This window comes from Antedon mediterranea, chromosome 3 (assembly GCF_964355755.1).
Source record: "Antedon mediterranea chromosome 3, ecAntMedi1.1, whole genome shotgun sequence".
NCBI lineage: Eukaryota > Metazoa > Echinodermata > Crinoidea > Comatulida > Antedonidae > Antedon > Antedon mediterranea.
Window position 1 is genome coordinate 34,637,124 of NC_092672.1, and position 17,219 is coordinate 34,654,342.

General features: G+C 33.2%; 1 protein-coding gene across 1 annotated transcript; it reads left to right on the forward strand.

Moving 5' to 3' along the window:
* Nucleotides 1–515: 515 nt before the first annotated feature.
* Nucleotides 516–14,517, forward strand: LOC140043907 (growth hormone secretagogue receptor type 1-like). The gene is made up of 2 exons (XM_072088392.1): nucleotides 516–560; nucleotides 10,647–14,517. Exon 2 carries the CDS (start codon nucleotides 10,668–10,670, stop codon nucleotides 11,799–11,801), a length of 1,134 nt encoding a protein of 377 aa, XP_071944493.1. The 5' UTR covers nucleotides 516–560; nucleotides 10,647–10,667; the 3' UTR covers nucleotides 11,802–14,517.
* The last annotated feature ends 2,702 nt before the right edge of the window (nucleotides 14,518–17,219 follow it).

Sequence of the window (17,219 nt, forward strand, 5' to 3'; positions counted from 1 at the left end):
AATGAATGAGTCATCTCGTGTGACGTAGCGGGCTAGAGCAGCAGCGTAAAAAAAATAAATGTAGGTCTATCTTGGAATTGACCTTCCCCGACATAAACATGATTCTCTTACGTAATAAATTTACGCATTTTTGAAGTTTATTTTATGTTTATCACATTTTTGTAAATGTCATATTTGGTATTTTAACACTCGATACTGTAACGGTGCTAAGCAGATACGCTCATTAACTTATGAACTTAAGAATTAAGAATATAACACCAAAAAGATAAGTTAACACCTTTTATGAATACCACGATGAGTGATAAAATAAACCATTCGTCCTCAAGATCACCGAGTACGGAACTTAATGATGCATGACGTCTGCGCGCGCAACTCGCTTATTCAATGTTCAGCTGATCAACTTTTATATGATTGGTTGAAATAGATTGTCGTGGTTGTACGCAGTTTTCGCCTTATATTGAGGATTATGCTGTTATACTGCACATTCTGTGTATGCGTTCCACGCCAGTAAAAACATATTTTAGTTGTTCCCTTGATATATATATATACCGTACTTAAAGGTAAGTTCAAATGTATTTGTCTAGATTATATGCCGCATAATCTATATGTATGGAAAGTTATGGGTGTGTTTGTTGTACGTCATCCATACCGGCAGTTCCTTCCAAAGCTTTAATAATTGCATAAACATTTTAATGAATTTACGAAATTATATTAGGCTCTATCTAAGATATATATTTCAATATTAGGGCTAGCTTCTTATACATACATATAGTCTTAGTATTTCAAGACAATTTTCCCGATCATTACGGGACACTCAAGAGGAGGCTCTTCTTTTCCTAAAGGTTTTCGGCTCTTATTTATTATATGCCCTTTTGTATGCATTACTTTTTCATTATATATTCTGTTTTTAAACGATAATTTAGGTAAAATTTGACTGACCATTCTATTCATTTATTCTTTAGTCTTTCTAATTATTATAAATATTATCTTTAATATATTATGATTTGTTGGTTCTAAGTCTCACGGGAAAGAGTTACACAATGTGGTTACCTTTTTCTATTATATAAAATATGCTTAACTCTGAGATAGGCGAAAACAATACAAGCACTTTGATAGAAATAATTGTAAATCTCAGATATTCCACGAAACGAATTATTTGACAACATTATTGTTCAATACGATATTGCATTATGTTTTCTCAGTCACAACTTAATGTGACAAAAATGTGATGTTCCCATGAACATGATGATGTACATCATATCACTATCATATTTGGGAATATCACTACCATATTTGGGCACATCACTTTTTGTCAAACTTGTTTGATAGTGTAGAAAAGCTGTAGAACGACAAAATGAAGGGGTTTCTCTCATTTCTCTCATCTTCATTGAAGAACGGTTGCAAATTGATGAAGGATCGCTAGATACAGGAACTTTGAGTTGAATTTCCTGGTTGAAATATTTAACAATTCAATACAATTTATAACCATTTTTTAATGAGATTATTTATTTAGGTCAAATTGTTTAAATATACCACCACCGGCGTATAAAATATAATTTATATGGGTTGTGTTGCATTTTTAAAAAACTGCATAAAGTCGACAGAGAAAATGAAGTAGGCCCAATGGTACGATAATTACGGGGCGCCGTTTGGGGCTGATGTACAAAACATGTATTCGATAGTGTACGTCTCTACATTATTTAGGGAAGTAAATTTACCAAGTCAAAACACATTAAATGGTTGTTAACGTATCCTCTTCAGTAGGAGGCCCATGGTAGGCCTAACTACACTTATTATTTCGAGCGTTCAAATGTTGATAATTATGGAACGACAGTATAATAAACGCGCGCGTCGACGACGCTACCGGCACGCTTGGTCGCCTATTAAATCAAGGAAAATATTGATAAACAAGCAATACCGTGGTGAGCAGCTACAGGTGCCCGAATATTATTGAGAGAGTCTGCAGGCTAACTTGGAATAAATTAGCTAAAGCAATAACAAATAATTAAAAAAAATCATTATCATATATGCATTTTGTATTATGGAAATGGAGGCCAACACTCTTCCGATTTCAGTTTCGGCTCCGGTGCCGCTTCACAAAATATCACTATCAAATTTTATGTGATGTGCCCATATAAGGACATGATGATGTCATATAACTACCGTATTTGGGAATATCCCTACCATATTTTTTTGTCAAATTAATTTGATAGTGTAACCAGAGCTTTAGTATTTACACCCTAGGTTAATCATATTGGTATTAGTAAAGTAGGTCTAAATATTAATTTAAACCCCTAATCGTAGAAATATGACTAAAATAGAATGATAAAATTGTGATTGCTAGGCCTCCTGATACGAAATAATTGGAACTGAAAATCGCATCAGCCTCCAAAAGCTTTTAAGTAATTTGCATTGATTTTTAGACTAACATCGCGGAAAACACATAGTCCTACAAAATGGTGGTATTATTAAAGAACAATAACGGTAATTGCAATATTCCATGTGGCATTTAGAAATTCTAATTTTCAACGACATTCACCATTAATATAAAAATGCCGAAATTCCTAGACATAATTTGGCTGATTGAAATCTGTGAGTTGAAAGCTCAATAAATAAAACAAATTTCGATTAAATCACGTTAAATTAGCAAATTGAAACATAACGTCTTTTATGGACTTTAAGGCTACGATTACAATATCGTAGAAGAAAACCAATGATCGGTGACGTCATGGGTATTTATTTCTGATTATGACTTTTTTTGTAGATGGATGTGTTTATTTCAATACATTAATGCATTTATGTATGTCTAGATAATAATCTAAACATTAATGATGTATGCGTAATATAGACGATAATATAAAAAGATAATTATTTAGATGCGTTTATAAATAGACTTTGCGTTTCTAGTTTGATAAATCGTTACAAACGCGTTACATCTTCGAGTGTACATGTACTAAACTAAGTGATTTAAAACTATATTAAAAGTATATTTTCTTGTTATAAAACGAACATAGAACACATCCGGACGAATATCATCATTACAAACGTGAACTGACGCCTTCTCTTCAAACAAAATATTATTTTAGAAACGCTATACGAACGCGTTTAAATAACATTCTTCAACAAAGTTACCCGTCATATTGTAAAATGACGCGTCCTTCACATCATTATAAAACGAGATCAACACATGATAACGTGCTTGTATGTGAAATGTGTTTCTTTCTTTATTTATAAATTCTGATGAGATATCCAAATCATTTGACAACAGTTAGAAACCTTTGATAGAGAAAGAAAGATGTATAATTCGGTATAGGCCTCCCATTTGGCCTTAAAATCACATTAACTGAATAAATGATACACAATCGATAAAGTAGGTAAAGCTCTGTCTACACTTTAATTAATCTTTATGTGACAAAACAATATTATGTGCCCATATATGGACATGATGATGTCATATCTATCGTATTTGGGCACATCACACTTTTTTTTGGTCAAACTAGTTTGATAGTGTAGACAGAGCTTAAGGTAAAGTATATGGTAATAACAATGTTTAATGTTTTAAAATTTAGTCATAGCTCTGTGAAAACAAGTGAAAAGCATAATGAAATCGATGAAAACTAAAACTAAAGCTTTGATTTTGACTTCCTTTCCGATTGGAAATAAAATTGGCATGACTGTAAGAGTAATACTTACTTTTCCCCCGAAGCAGTTTACTTTAAAACACTTGTTCATTTTAACACTTTATTGTACACGGTGTTATACACCGGGGCCACATTGCATGCGCACATTTATAGGTCAGTGATGCATGTTGATGTTATACAAATGATTATTATAAGTCTGTCTATTTACAGTAATTTTCGAAAAAAGAACACTGACTTAAAGTTCATCCCTAACTATACACGGTAATATACGTCTTTGTGTAAAAAAACTTAATTCACAGTGATTATATTCCAAACAGCCAACAGTACTTTCAGTATATTTAGTCTACGTTCTAGTCCGAAATTAGTAAAAAGAATAAATATGTTGGCACATATGGCGTTTCATACGTATAATACTAGTCTAGGCTCCAGATGGAGTTTTGTCTAAATATTAGTAAAAAGATAAATATTTTTGCACATATGGCGTTTCATACGTGTATTACTTGAGTTTGGATATTTTCAGACAAAAATCAAAACGACGATGTGTGGAATAACATAAAAAAGATATTAAATACAGACTTGAGCAAGTCTAGTATAATACATGAGCTCGTATTTTCAGGCAAAAATCGAAATGCCGACTGGTGGACTAAGCCAATAAATAGACTTGAGGCATGTTTTATAGTACATTATTATACTCCACACATGCACCTTTTATAAAATTCTTACCAGCAGCAATAGTTAGAATAGAACAGCGTATTTATTTAAACAAAAAATAGAAATTTTACTAATTTAAAAATAAGTTTTTTAAAGCTTATTAACTAATTCTTAAAGATAAGAGTTTTTCTTTCCCAGAGGACTGTCTCTCACCCAGTAATACGACTTTAAAATGCGCTATTTATGATGATATCTATAAAAAAATGTATTTGAAACGAACATAGCTTACGGTATGTCATTATCTTAATAGTTGACCATGTGCATGTAATTCTCTCGTGTTTAGTATCAATAAATAAATATCAACAGAGCCAAGATGAGTTATGTTATAATGATTTAATTTCGTTACGATGTTTTCAGGAATTTATCAAGGCATGCTATGTTACTTTTTCAATATTGAATAAAAAAAACGTAGACATTCACTTATTGTTTAGCAGTGGCCAATCAACATAGAGGGTTCGACCCATGTGATGAATCCACGTTTATCGCGCGTAAATTAATGTTACTGTAAGTGTGCGAAAATCATCTGCCCTAGTTTTATTTAACAGTGACCAATCAACGTAGTGTAGGATGTGACCCATGTGATGAACCCACGATGAATAGTTATCGCGCGTGAATTATTACTGTAATTGCGCGAAAATCATCTGCCCTAGTTTTATTTAACAGTGGCCAATCAACGTAGTAGGATGTGACCCATGTGATGAACCCACGATGAATAGTTATCGCGCGTGAATTATTATTGTAATTGCGCGCGAAAATCATCTGCCCTAGTTTTGGAATGATATAGAAGTTAACACAATTTCATTTGATTATTTATACAAGTTGTAAAAAACACCGCTTTGAACTTAACTGCCAGATGCAAATTGTATTGTTACTGCTCATACCACCAATAAAATCGTCAATGTTTTTTATTTTGTATGACATCATCAGCAAATGATGATGTCATCATTATTAAAATGTCGTTTCTACCTTTCTCACAAAAAGTTCTATTCTTATACGTATAAAATTAGACCTCATTCTATTCTTAGGCCTATATGATAAGAATGGTGCAATTTTTAGAGTCATAATAGAAGTCATGATACAGTATAGATCTATACAAAATTATATGTTATGTAAGATTAATATAAGGTATACTTAATTATAGGCCTATTTGGTAATATATTGGTGATATATTACATTTCTGTTTTTAATACAAAAACGAATTGAATGTTTAGAAAGATGACGTAATATAGAGTTCGTTTAAAAAGGATGATATCATTAATTGCAGATGATGTCATAGAATGTTTAAAAAACGACTACAATTCTTGTTAAAAGTTGTATGGTACGATGAGATAGAGAGGGAGTATTTGTCATATATTGCAGAGTCCTAATATGGAGCTCGTTTAAAAAGGATGACGTCATCTTTGTAGATGATGTAATAGAAAGTTTAAAAAATCGACTACAATTCTTGCTAAAACGTTTTATGATGCGATATAGGCCTAGAGAGAGGGAGTGTTTGTCATTTATAGCAGAAACGAACTCAATATGTCCGAATGCCCCGAAACAACATCTCATGTGTTACACAAAACAAAAAATCCATTAAGAAACACGTGGAACTATCATATCATTATACTGGACAATGCTCACTTTGATTAATGCGTTATTTATGTACCAAAACATGCACGTGTCTTTGTTAGCATTGCCTGCAGTGTTTAAGAAAAACGCAAGCGAACGTATAACAACGTAAAAATGAACGTGATATCACGCACGATGTATGTAAAGGTGTATTATATTAGCGCGAGAGATAGTATGGACCATTCCCTATCTGACACACTTCTAATGCCTTGTCAATTAATCATTTTAACATAAATGGAAAACTGTTTAATGGTACTTTAAAGAGATTATAGAAGATGGTAAGAACACTAATGATGGATATGCATTCTAAGAAAACATTTTTGTAGATTTAGGTAATTAAGATGAATATGGTTTTAATATCATATTTATTATTTAACAGAAAGACATAGGCCTATTATAAATGCAACACTACACACAGGACGAGGACACAAACGCACGGCCCTATATATACGTCTAAATTTCGAAATTATCCAATCACACGCGATTGGTCAATTTCGTGCGTGATTAAACTGTCGTTCCTGATTGGTCAATTTCGTGCGTAGCGCGTACGTCCTTGTGTTGCGTTCAACTAATGAGAGGCAGGTTTTACCGGTAAATAAAAAATATTAATGCATCATTACTAAATAAATGTTAAATTAAAATGACAATAGCTGACGCGTTTTGATAATTAACCTAAATATCGCATTGATTGCTTAAACCACACTAAAAAGCAAGAGCACTTGATGGAAGACCATGAACTTTTGCCCAAAGTGGCGCAACTTGTAATGTGCGCTTTAAAATTATGATCTTTTATTAAAAAATAGAGATTAATTAGACAACGCCAGCACGTAATGAACAACAAAACAATACGTGGCGGCGCCCTGTTTACTGTCGATCCGATAAATAACATCCGGCACCATGCGAAACAAAACATCAACAATGAAAAGCCTAAGGCTGGTTTTCCATGAGGCGAGTTAATTTGCGCGAATTATTAATAGCGTAGACTAATGCGCATGCGTATTCATATTTCCAACTACTTTTGTGACGCAAACAATTTTATAACCAATCACGAGAACTCATGATAAGGGAATGTTCACGAGAATATATCGCTTCACTATCAAAATAGTTTGACAAAAAAGTGTGATATACCCAAATATGGTAGTGATAATATGATGTCATCGTGTCCATATATGAACACATCACACTTTTTTATCCAATAAAGTTTGATAGTTTAAACAGAGCTTTAGTGGAAAACATCCTTAATTGATGGGCATCATCATTTTCATTTTCAACAAAATCGTTAAATTTTGTTTATTGAAGACTTTTAATTCTGGATTAACCTAATTGTTTTTGTATCAAACATTGAGTTGAAAGTATTGAATGATTTGACTGCGACTTAACTTAACTTACTGCTTTCGTAATTATAAAACTATTTTCTAAATAAACGAACGTATAAAACGGCATTAGCCTATAAAATACAAAGCACTAAATGCTTGGAATGATAAGGAATGTTATTATTATTAAAAGGATGAACTGTCATGGTAATGGTGATGGTAATGGCTGGAAATAAGTGCTCTGGGTTTAACAACATCATTGATTTTAAGCTTTCTACTATTTAATGTTTACAGTAATGATGATGTACAGTGCATTGTAACTCAAAATATTGTTTAACCTGCGCGATTGATTCAATCAATAATTTTCGGAAAATGGAAAAATTAAAAAAATCAATCATCAAAATGAATAGGGCCTATATCAATACAATACTCGCGAGGAATGTACACGTATTTCATATTTTAGCCAATACAACGTGGTTCCTACTCCTACTAGAACGACGTATTGGACGCAAGGTGCTGTATTGCGTAAATCACAAGTGGGAACCGACGACGAGAATAGTGCAGTGCTCCAAACTTCGCAGGTTTGATTTTACGCAGGCGGGGGCAAACACAATTATTAAGCGTGGTTCCCACTAGCGACGCAACACAAGGACGTAACGCAACGCAAGTGAATTGACCAATCACAAGCGATGGCTTATTTGCTTGTGATTGCTAACTGTCTATAACTTCGCTTGTCATTGGTTAAAACGCTCGCGTTACGTTTCGTAGTATGCGTTACGTTGCGTCGCTAGTGGGAACCACGCTTAAACAAGATAGTCAGGATGTTTACCCGTACAAGAGTGTTATGAATGTTCGTTTAGGCGAGCGCATGTGAACTTTTTTTTAAATCGATGCCCGCTCAGTTCAGATAGCTTAAACGTTTATACAGTTTGTTGGCGGCTATTTCACACAAATACGATCGTTTATATTTTATTAATCGTTTGTCGTAAAAACCAGACATTGCTATATTCATCAGCATAAAGAAAAACACATAACCGTAAAAATCTGATCGAACGTGCTTCAGGGAAGTTTAAAAGGAATTTTGTACTAACCAATGTTGTAATCAATGTTATTGACATCACAGATCTCGCGGAACCAAAACATTAAGAAAGAATTTTTTTAGAAGAATTTATATGAAAGGCAATCACCGGCAAAAATACAATTACAAACATACAATTCGCGGAAATATACAACGTACTCGCAGACACGTGACTGACAATGTCTGTTTCATATATATATGTCTTTTTGTTGGCTTCTTCTGCGAGTACGCTGTATGTTTCTGCGAGTACGCTGTACGTTTCTGCGAGTACGTTGTACGTTTCTGCGAGTACGCTGTATATTTTCGCGAGTACAAGTGTATGTTTGTTTGTAACTGTATTTTTGACGATGATTGCCTTCCATAACTTTACCAAATGTCCGAACAGAAAACAATAATCCAAAGAATGTTTACTGTACTTTACAAAGAGATCATAAAAAACGGCTTTATCACATCACAATAAATTGTTTACTGTAAGTTATTAAATTCTTATAATGATAAAGCCTTGGTTCCATTGGATGCAACGCATACGTAAGTATAAAGCCCACCGCAATTTGACCGACGATCGTCCAAACACGTGCGTTGCGTCCAAGTGTTACGTAACGCTGTATATGTCACTATAAATAAACTTCATATCAAATCTTTGAAACAAACACATTAATGAACGCATTGTGATCCATATTTATATAAACAACAATCGAAGAATCTTAGTCAAAATACGATGACGTTAACGCGATTATGTGTTGTTGCAACATGTTATCAAAACAGTTACAAAATATGAACGCCTTATTAATTAACTAGGCCAGTAGACGCTTTCCAGATTTTGTCGTAAATTCTTATAAACAACATGTTAGACAAATTACGTAAAAGGAAATAGTATAGTAAAGGTTATTATCCGTCTGCTCATCAATAAGACACGTTCAGACGATTTTAAAAGTACTTATAGCTGATTGGTTTAAAGTGAAGACGTTTTGTCTAATCAGTTGCGTACAAGTAGTGAATCATTCTGATTGGTTGATTGTTTATCCAGGTCGAAACAGCAAAACACGGATTTTAATTGACGTCATCTACGCTTGTTTTTACAACATTTTAGCGAAGTTTCGATTATTTTAATATTTTATTTAAATCAGTTACAACTGGAGATGTAGACTTGCCCCAAGTCTGTAGTTATTTCGAGGATTTTCGATGTTTGCAATGTCTGAAATACAAACTCAAATATGAAACGCCATATGTGCCAAAATATTTATCTTTTTACTAATATTAAGTCAAAACTCTACCTTGAACCCAGACTACAGGAGATGCAGTAGAACACCTCGTTTGTGACACACTCCTATATTCATGGGACACTTTCTGTGATGAAAACATGAAAGAGAAATATATAGGTTTTACTAGCATAAACTTCTATTAAATACTTTCACAAGACATTTTACAATTTTAATATGCAGACTGAAAAATTTATAAACCTTCATTTATTTAGTATTTTAAACACGATTAATTCAGTATATTAATATGTATACTAAGTATCGCTTTTAGCAAAACTATGATTGTCAATGATGCTAATCTAGAGATATGAAACCTGTTCAACTTACGGGCTTGCAATTTATTAACAGTATCTTTTACTTTATCGATATCGTAAATCAGTTTGAAAAGACTAAACCACAAGTGTTACAAATTATACGATAGGGTTAAAACATTAGTAATTAAATGTAGGCTTTTACATATCTTGGTACTTAAACACACGCCATGCTATACGTATATAGCCAAAAGGATAAACAAAAACACGTCAGGATATGACGTCATATTAAGACGGCCAGTAATACGTTGCGCGTGATGGTGCATTTCGTAATTGTATTTGACGCATGCGCAAATCTTTAAGCAAGATATTATTGGGAATATACTTAACTAGTTTGGTTTTTTTTCCTTCTTCTATTTCATTTTGTTCATCTCTTCCTCACACATTTCCACCAAAGGCGTGCGTTTATGAAAATAGCATTTTAGCTTCTGCGTCATTTAATCGGACGTGAATGATAATATAAAGGTAAAATAAAAATTATACATTTTGGGAAAACGCCGAATGTTTTACAATTTTTAAAATAGTTAGCAGCTGCTGCTTATACGGATTTTGATGAGAGCTTTTCCAACTTTCGTTGTCATTGTCCTTAATTGAAAGTTGGAAAAGCTCTCGAAAAAATCTTCAAAAGCAGCAGCTGATATAAACTACATAAACAAATAAAATTATTCTTATTCTTTTATTATAATAATTATAATTTATAATATTCCATTTTTCTCCTCCAGAATAACCGTAAAATTGACGTTATGGAGCAATACGCCCCGACGCAATCAGCGTTAGAGATAGAGAACATTACGGCCAACACGACGACGCTGTCATACGCCGAAGCACCGACGTTTACCGAGGTTGATAAACTGATTATAACAGTTTTCATGCCAATAGTAGTGACTGTTGGAATAACTGGTAACATTGCTATTATTATTGTATTCTTACGCATCAAACCAATGCGAACGTCTATGAACATATATCTGGCGAATCTAGCTTTAGCGGATCTAATGTACCTGACGAACGCACCAGTTACAATCTGGAAAGTGTTCGCAGCCGGCGACCTTAACGAAGACAGTGCAATCAGTTTGTTTTACTGCAAGCTAAATACGTTTCTTGTGGATGTTAGTTTTCACGTCAGCTCTTTGACAATTCTGGCGTTAACACTGGAGAGATATTTTGTTGTCTGTTGGCCATTGAGGTTTAAGACAACCAACGTGAGACCGATAGCGATTGGTGCAACGCTTTGTTGCTGGGGTGTATCATTTGTTTGGAACTCGCGTAAACTGGCTTTTACCGGTTTTAAGCATTATCGAAATATGATGCATGAAGGAGAGTTGGTTGATATTACATATTGTACGTATTATTCAACTAGGCATCCCGGTGAAGAAATCTTGCACACTATTGACGCCTCGTTGTTTTTCGTCGTCGCTGTAACCATTTTCATTCTGTATTTCTTGATGATTTCAATGATGCAGAAGATGTCACGGACGCAGAGAACCTTATCGCGTTCCTTTATGGTGAAACACAGAGCTCAGCATAAGATATTGAGAATGCTTATACTCACTGTCACAGTATACATCTTATGTCTAAGCCCTTTCCAGGTAATTAACTTGATCTCAATTCATGGAGACTTGCACCCAGATGCTGCCGGAATTTTGATAAATCTTTGTCGGTGTCTACTCTATATAAACTCGGCGGCAAATCCATTTATTTATAATGTATTTAATATTAAGTACAGGGAAGCGTTTGTGGAATGTTTTTGCAGTTTTCCAGGAAAAAAGCTTAGTAGAACTTACACAAGAACCAATGAGCTATCGCCACGTAGGACGCAGACGATGTTGACGAAAATGAACAGTAACAAATCAACAACATCAAACTACAACAACAACTGAACCAATGAGCTATCGCCACGTGGTACGCAGACGATGTTGACGAAAATGAACAGTAACAAATTAACAACATCAAACTACAACAACAACTGAACCAATGAGCTATCGCCACGTAGGAGGCAGACGATGTTGACGAAATGAACAGTAACAAATCAACAATATCAAACTACAACAACAATTGAACCAATGAGCTATCGCAACGTGGTACGCAGACGATGTTGACGAAATGAACAGTAACAAATCAACAATATCAAACTACAACAACAATTGAACCAATGAGCTATCGCAACGTGGTACGCAGACGATGTTGACGAAATGAACAGTAACAAATCAACAACATCAAACTACAACAACAATTGATCGGAAAAGCAAATTCCACAATGACAAACAACTGTATAAAGTACATTTAGTACATACTAACATACCTAAATGTGATTTTACAGTATAAAAATGTATTGTTATTGAAAGAGAAAGAAAAGTTATTGGACAGGAGATATGAGAAACATTTTAATCGATTGAAAAAGAATCAAGGGACTTTAATCGAATCAACTACCGGTGAAAATGTGTGATTGTATAGCTGTTATCTTCAAAAGTTAATCTCTGTATATTATACTGTAGTATAGCCATAGACCTAAATGTATAGGTCATCGTACAGCCAACGTTATACAAATCCACTCCACTAAAACTGGACACACTGAATCAATGTCCAGCCGATCCTCGAGCAAAGTCAAGAAAATCCTTTCATGTTTTTGCTATAGCATCATGTTTTAGGCCTAAAAATAAATTACATTAGTACATTGGTTTCTGTTAGAGTATAACACTTTCTACCAAAGGAGTTACCATTTTCATGGCATTTCCCAAATACTTTCCCAAACATTTGAGCATAAACAAGCATACAGCATTTAGTAGTAAATTCTTACATAAGTACGAATTCTGAAAAGCTGGAAAATGTGTAAACATATTTACGTCACTAATATCACACACTGAAAACGTGAAAGCTAAATAACAATATCTTTTCTAAGCTTAATTAAATTGAATGACTATTAAACTTAGCTTCTTCGTCGCCTGAATAACAATGTAGCATATGCGTTTAATGCATTTTGGAATCTATTCTTAGTTTAAGCACAATATTGTTTCTCCATAGTCTACGACACGTGGATTAAGAACATGTGTTACTTCTAGAAAAGAATACTGTAGTATAAAATTGATATAGTGACATAATGTATACATGGCGGCTTTGATTTATAACATCCGTAAGTGTAAATAAAACATGCTATAGTATATTTTTTTCAAAGCTACATCATATCCAAGTCGCCAATGATAAACGCTGCTAATTATTATACCGTCGACAAACGTCCAAAGTGGGCTTGCGTTTTCCCTTTCAGCTTGTAAAAATAATTCAAAATAAATCCCATCTATAAACGAAGCTCATCCAAAATTTGTAATTAAAAACAAATCATAAGTATTATATACTTAGTTCGTGCTCTACTCAAGGCTTCGTAATTTTTAAAACAACCAATACGATCATTCCAGAAAGAGTCATCAAAATACACAAACAGATGCAAATACTACTATTAATACATATTGTACCTATATTTTCCTTATAGATATATACTATTAATACATAATTGTACATTTTCCACGTGTATTTACAACCTTTTTATAAAAAATGTCCGTTGCTGTGTTAAGTTAATATTATTCCCTATTACGTATAAATAGATGGATAGTTGTGTGTGCGTTAATCACACACTTACACTTGTGTATGCTTATCATATACTTTCTCTCTCATTGATTGAAAGTTGTTAAAATGTAGCGTACGTAGTTTGCTATAATTTAACACTTCTGACTTAATTTACACAGACGAGCGGTAACGCTAAACGGAAAAAACCGCGTAGCTTGTCCCACATAAAATCTGAATCTATCCTGAGTCGAAACCACCCGTCTGCTCAGCGTTGTGTGTAAATGGTCATAAGAAATAATATAGATTCTATATTTATATTCCACTCGTCTGTGTAAACTGGCCTTTATTTGTACGGATGCACATTAGTAAAATGTGGGTAAAAATAGAAAGTAATGTAATTAAGTTGTAGGCCTATTTAAACCTTTTTTCGAAGACCCAATGTTCCCAAGACTGTAAGCATAGGCCTACTGTAATTATAAAAATGACAATATTATTAGGCCATATTGGACTCTTCTCCCATTCACTATCAAGCTGGTGACGTAACGTCCGAGATGACCGAAAATGACATTATGACGTGACGTAACGTTGATGAGACGATGCTTGACACATTAAAGCCGATTTTCCACTAGGCGAATTTATTCGCGCAAATCAAAACCGTCAGCTTAGGCCTATACGCATGCGTAGAGAAGGATTTTGGAAGATGTAAACATAAATATGCATGTGCATAAGCTGGCGCTTTTGATTCGCGCCAAACAAATTTGCCTAGTAGAAAATGATGACATGACCTCTTCCCACCACCCCGACGATTAAATCTCCGAATTATTTAATTTATTTGAAAAGGTGTATATAAATCCTAAGTCCGTTTTCACATTATTGTAGTAATATATATAATATGTATATAGTAATAGATGTAATATAACTATATGTAAAATGATCCATAAAATAACAAAAATAAAGATATTTATTATATATGTAAATTGCTATTATAGGCCTATTTATGGGATTTGTCTTTCGTATGTTATAACCCAAGTTGATAGAAGTACATTATATTAATTATTAAATAAATACTGTGTTGTATTATTTTGTACGTGTCAAATCAATACACTCATTATGACCAAATACTTTACTGTAAATATCTATCCAAATACTTACTGTAAACAAACCATCCTGCCATAAACAGAAAAAAATGGAAACAAATTGTGGAAAGCGTAATTTCGGAAGACGGAAAACGTTAGCAACAAATATGTATCTATTATTCTATCTATGCCAATTGTATTGCTTCTCTCTTCAAACAATTGCTTAAAACCCCAACTCTTTCGCATGCATATGAAATGACGTAATTTCCACTCAAATCAATTCATATTAAAATCTGTCGTTATCATCAATTCACCAACAACATATTAATACTTGGTAAGTCTTATTATAAAGTATGTATATTGTTTAAAAAAGAAGAAACACGAGACAAGAACAAGAACTTATTGAATGTTTTATGACAATTAGCGACAATCTAGTTGTACTGTAGCGTCTTTCAACAAATATCATTTTATTTATTTCCGTTGTGAAATCCTCCTTTATTCAGCGGTTAGTGTGATTCTAAATCAGATTTCAGCTGGGGATGCATTATATCCAGTTCAATTCCCCTGTTTTCATTATTATTATATAATAAACCGAATCCAATATTACGTCGGTTACACTGTAAAGTCCAACATTCTCGCGCGCCCTTTATTTTCGCGACTTTCGCGATTGAACAACGATCGCAAAAAAGTAATTACAATTCTACCTTTATGACAAGCTATAAATTAGACTTTAAAAAAAAAGCACAGTTACATGTGTAAACAAGTTTGTGATTTTAATTAATATACAATTGGTTTTGTATATAGAGGATTTAACAACAAAAAAGAATGTTAAGAAGTAAATACTAAATTGTATTAATGTTTAGTAATTCAGAAAACAAAAATACTAAATGAATGCTAATGTTTACTGATGGAATGATACTAAAGGTTAAAATTATGATATTAATGAGGGGAAAAACAGATAATAATGAAAAAAGCGTAGTAAATATTTGGAAATTATGTAATGAAACATTAAATGAATAAAGGTGGTGGTGATGAACCACAAAAGATAAAAACAGTTATAAATTAAATTAGATGAAGATAGAGAGAGTGTGATGGTTTGTGGGGGGGGGGGGGGGAGTTTACCTTAGAAACCAGACGAGAGGTTGTGATTATGATTTTTAGTAAATTACCATGTGACGAATATATCTCACAAAGCAACAATGACCAACGCAAAGTGTAATTTAAAAAAAAGGAGATTTTTATGGGGTAAATTTGCTAAGAACGGTAATGCGGTTATTGGAAGGTGATCTTCTTAAAACACCTTAATAGATATAAATTGATAAATATTGGACACTGGTGTAAAAATGATTTATATAATGACGTCATGCTGGTGTAGTACGCACGTAAATGAAGGTGGTTGTTGACCGGGAAAATTAATCAGTTTGTTTGAAATACTCGAATTTTCACACGAACTATAATTCAGTATGTGCCCAAATATGGTAGTGATACGCCCAAATATGGTAGTGATATGCCCAAATATGGTATTGATATGACATCATTGAGTCCATATATGGGCACATCACATTTTTGTCACATAAGTGTGATAGTCTAGATAGACAGAGCTTAATATGCATATTGTGTCGTTGCTGTAATCGAAGAAACTGTCGATGAATCGAGTTACGAAGCGCGTACGAATGTCAACGCATGCGCACAAACTAATTCATATGTTATAAATCTCTGTCTACACTATCAAACTTTATGTGACAAAAATCTGATGTGACCATATATGGACACGATAACGTCATATCACTAACATATTTGGGCACATAACATTTTTGTGTCACAAAGTTTGATAGTGTAGACAGAGCTTTCGTCGTAAATGGAAATCTATCGTAGTACCGTACCACACCTATTGAAAATCACGATGACCTCAGGCTTGTGATTCATTTCAAGTTAAGTTCAAATCAATAAATATGTATTTCAAAATTACACATTTCATCAAAACAAACGATAAATATAATTACAGATTTAAAAGTTACGTGATGTGCGTTTTATCGGCATAATTTAAAGTAGAATTTTGAATTATTATTGAACGAGAAAATAGATTTTAATCTGCAAATCAAAAAGTTCACAAGATTGACTAAACCAAACCTGAGAATAAATAGGCCTATGTGGATATTGGATACAGCGTTCTGTCTATAGTAAAATATGCAGATGACACAGTCATCACTGGATACATTACTGGCAATGATGAAACAAGCTATAGACAACTAGGATGTGATTTTTATCACTGGTGCTGCAATAACAACCTGAAACTAAACATAAAGAAAACAAAAGAAATGCAAATTGATTTTAGGAAAATTAAAGAACCCTTAGAACCTCTGATTATAAATGAAAATGAGATTGAAGTAGTAAATGAGTACAAATATCTGGGTTGTATAATTGACAATAAGCTAAATTGGATAAATAATGTAAATAAAGCCACATGCAAAGCCAACCAAAGGATGTTTATTTTAAGAAAAATTAAGTACCTACAAATTGACAAAACTATACTTAAATTGTTTTATAACTCTGTAATTCTCAGTGTAATACTTTTTTGTAATGTTTGTTTTTATGGTAATTCAATGCAAAAAGATAAAATTAAACTTAATCGAATAGGAAATAGAGCAATTAGACTAGTAGGAG

Excerpts from the sequence above, each read along its gene's own strand:
- LOC140043907 (XM_072088392.1), top strand. The coding sequence starts at position 10,668 with ATGGAGCAATACGCCCCGACGCAATCAGCGTTAGAGATAGAGAACATT.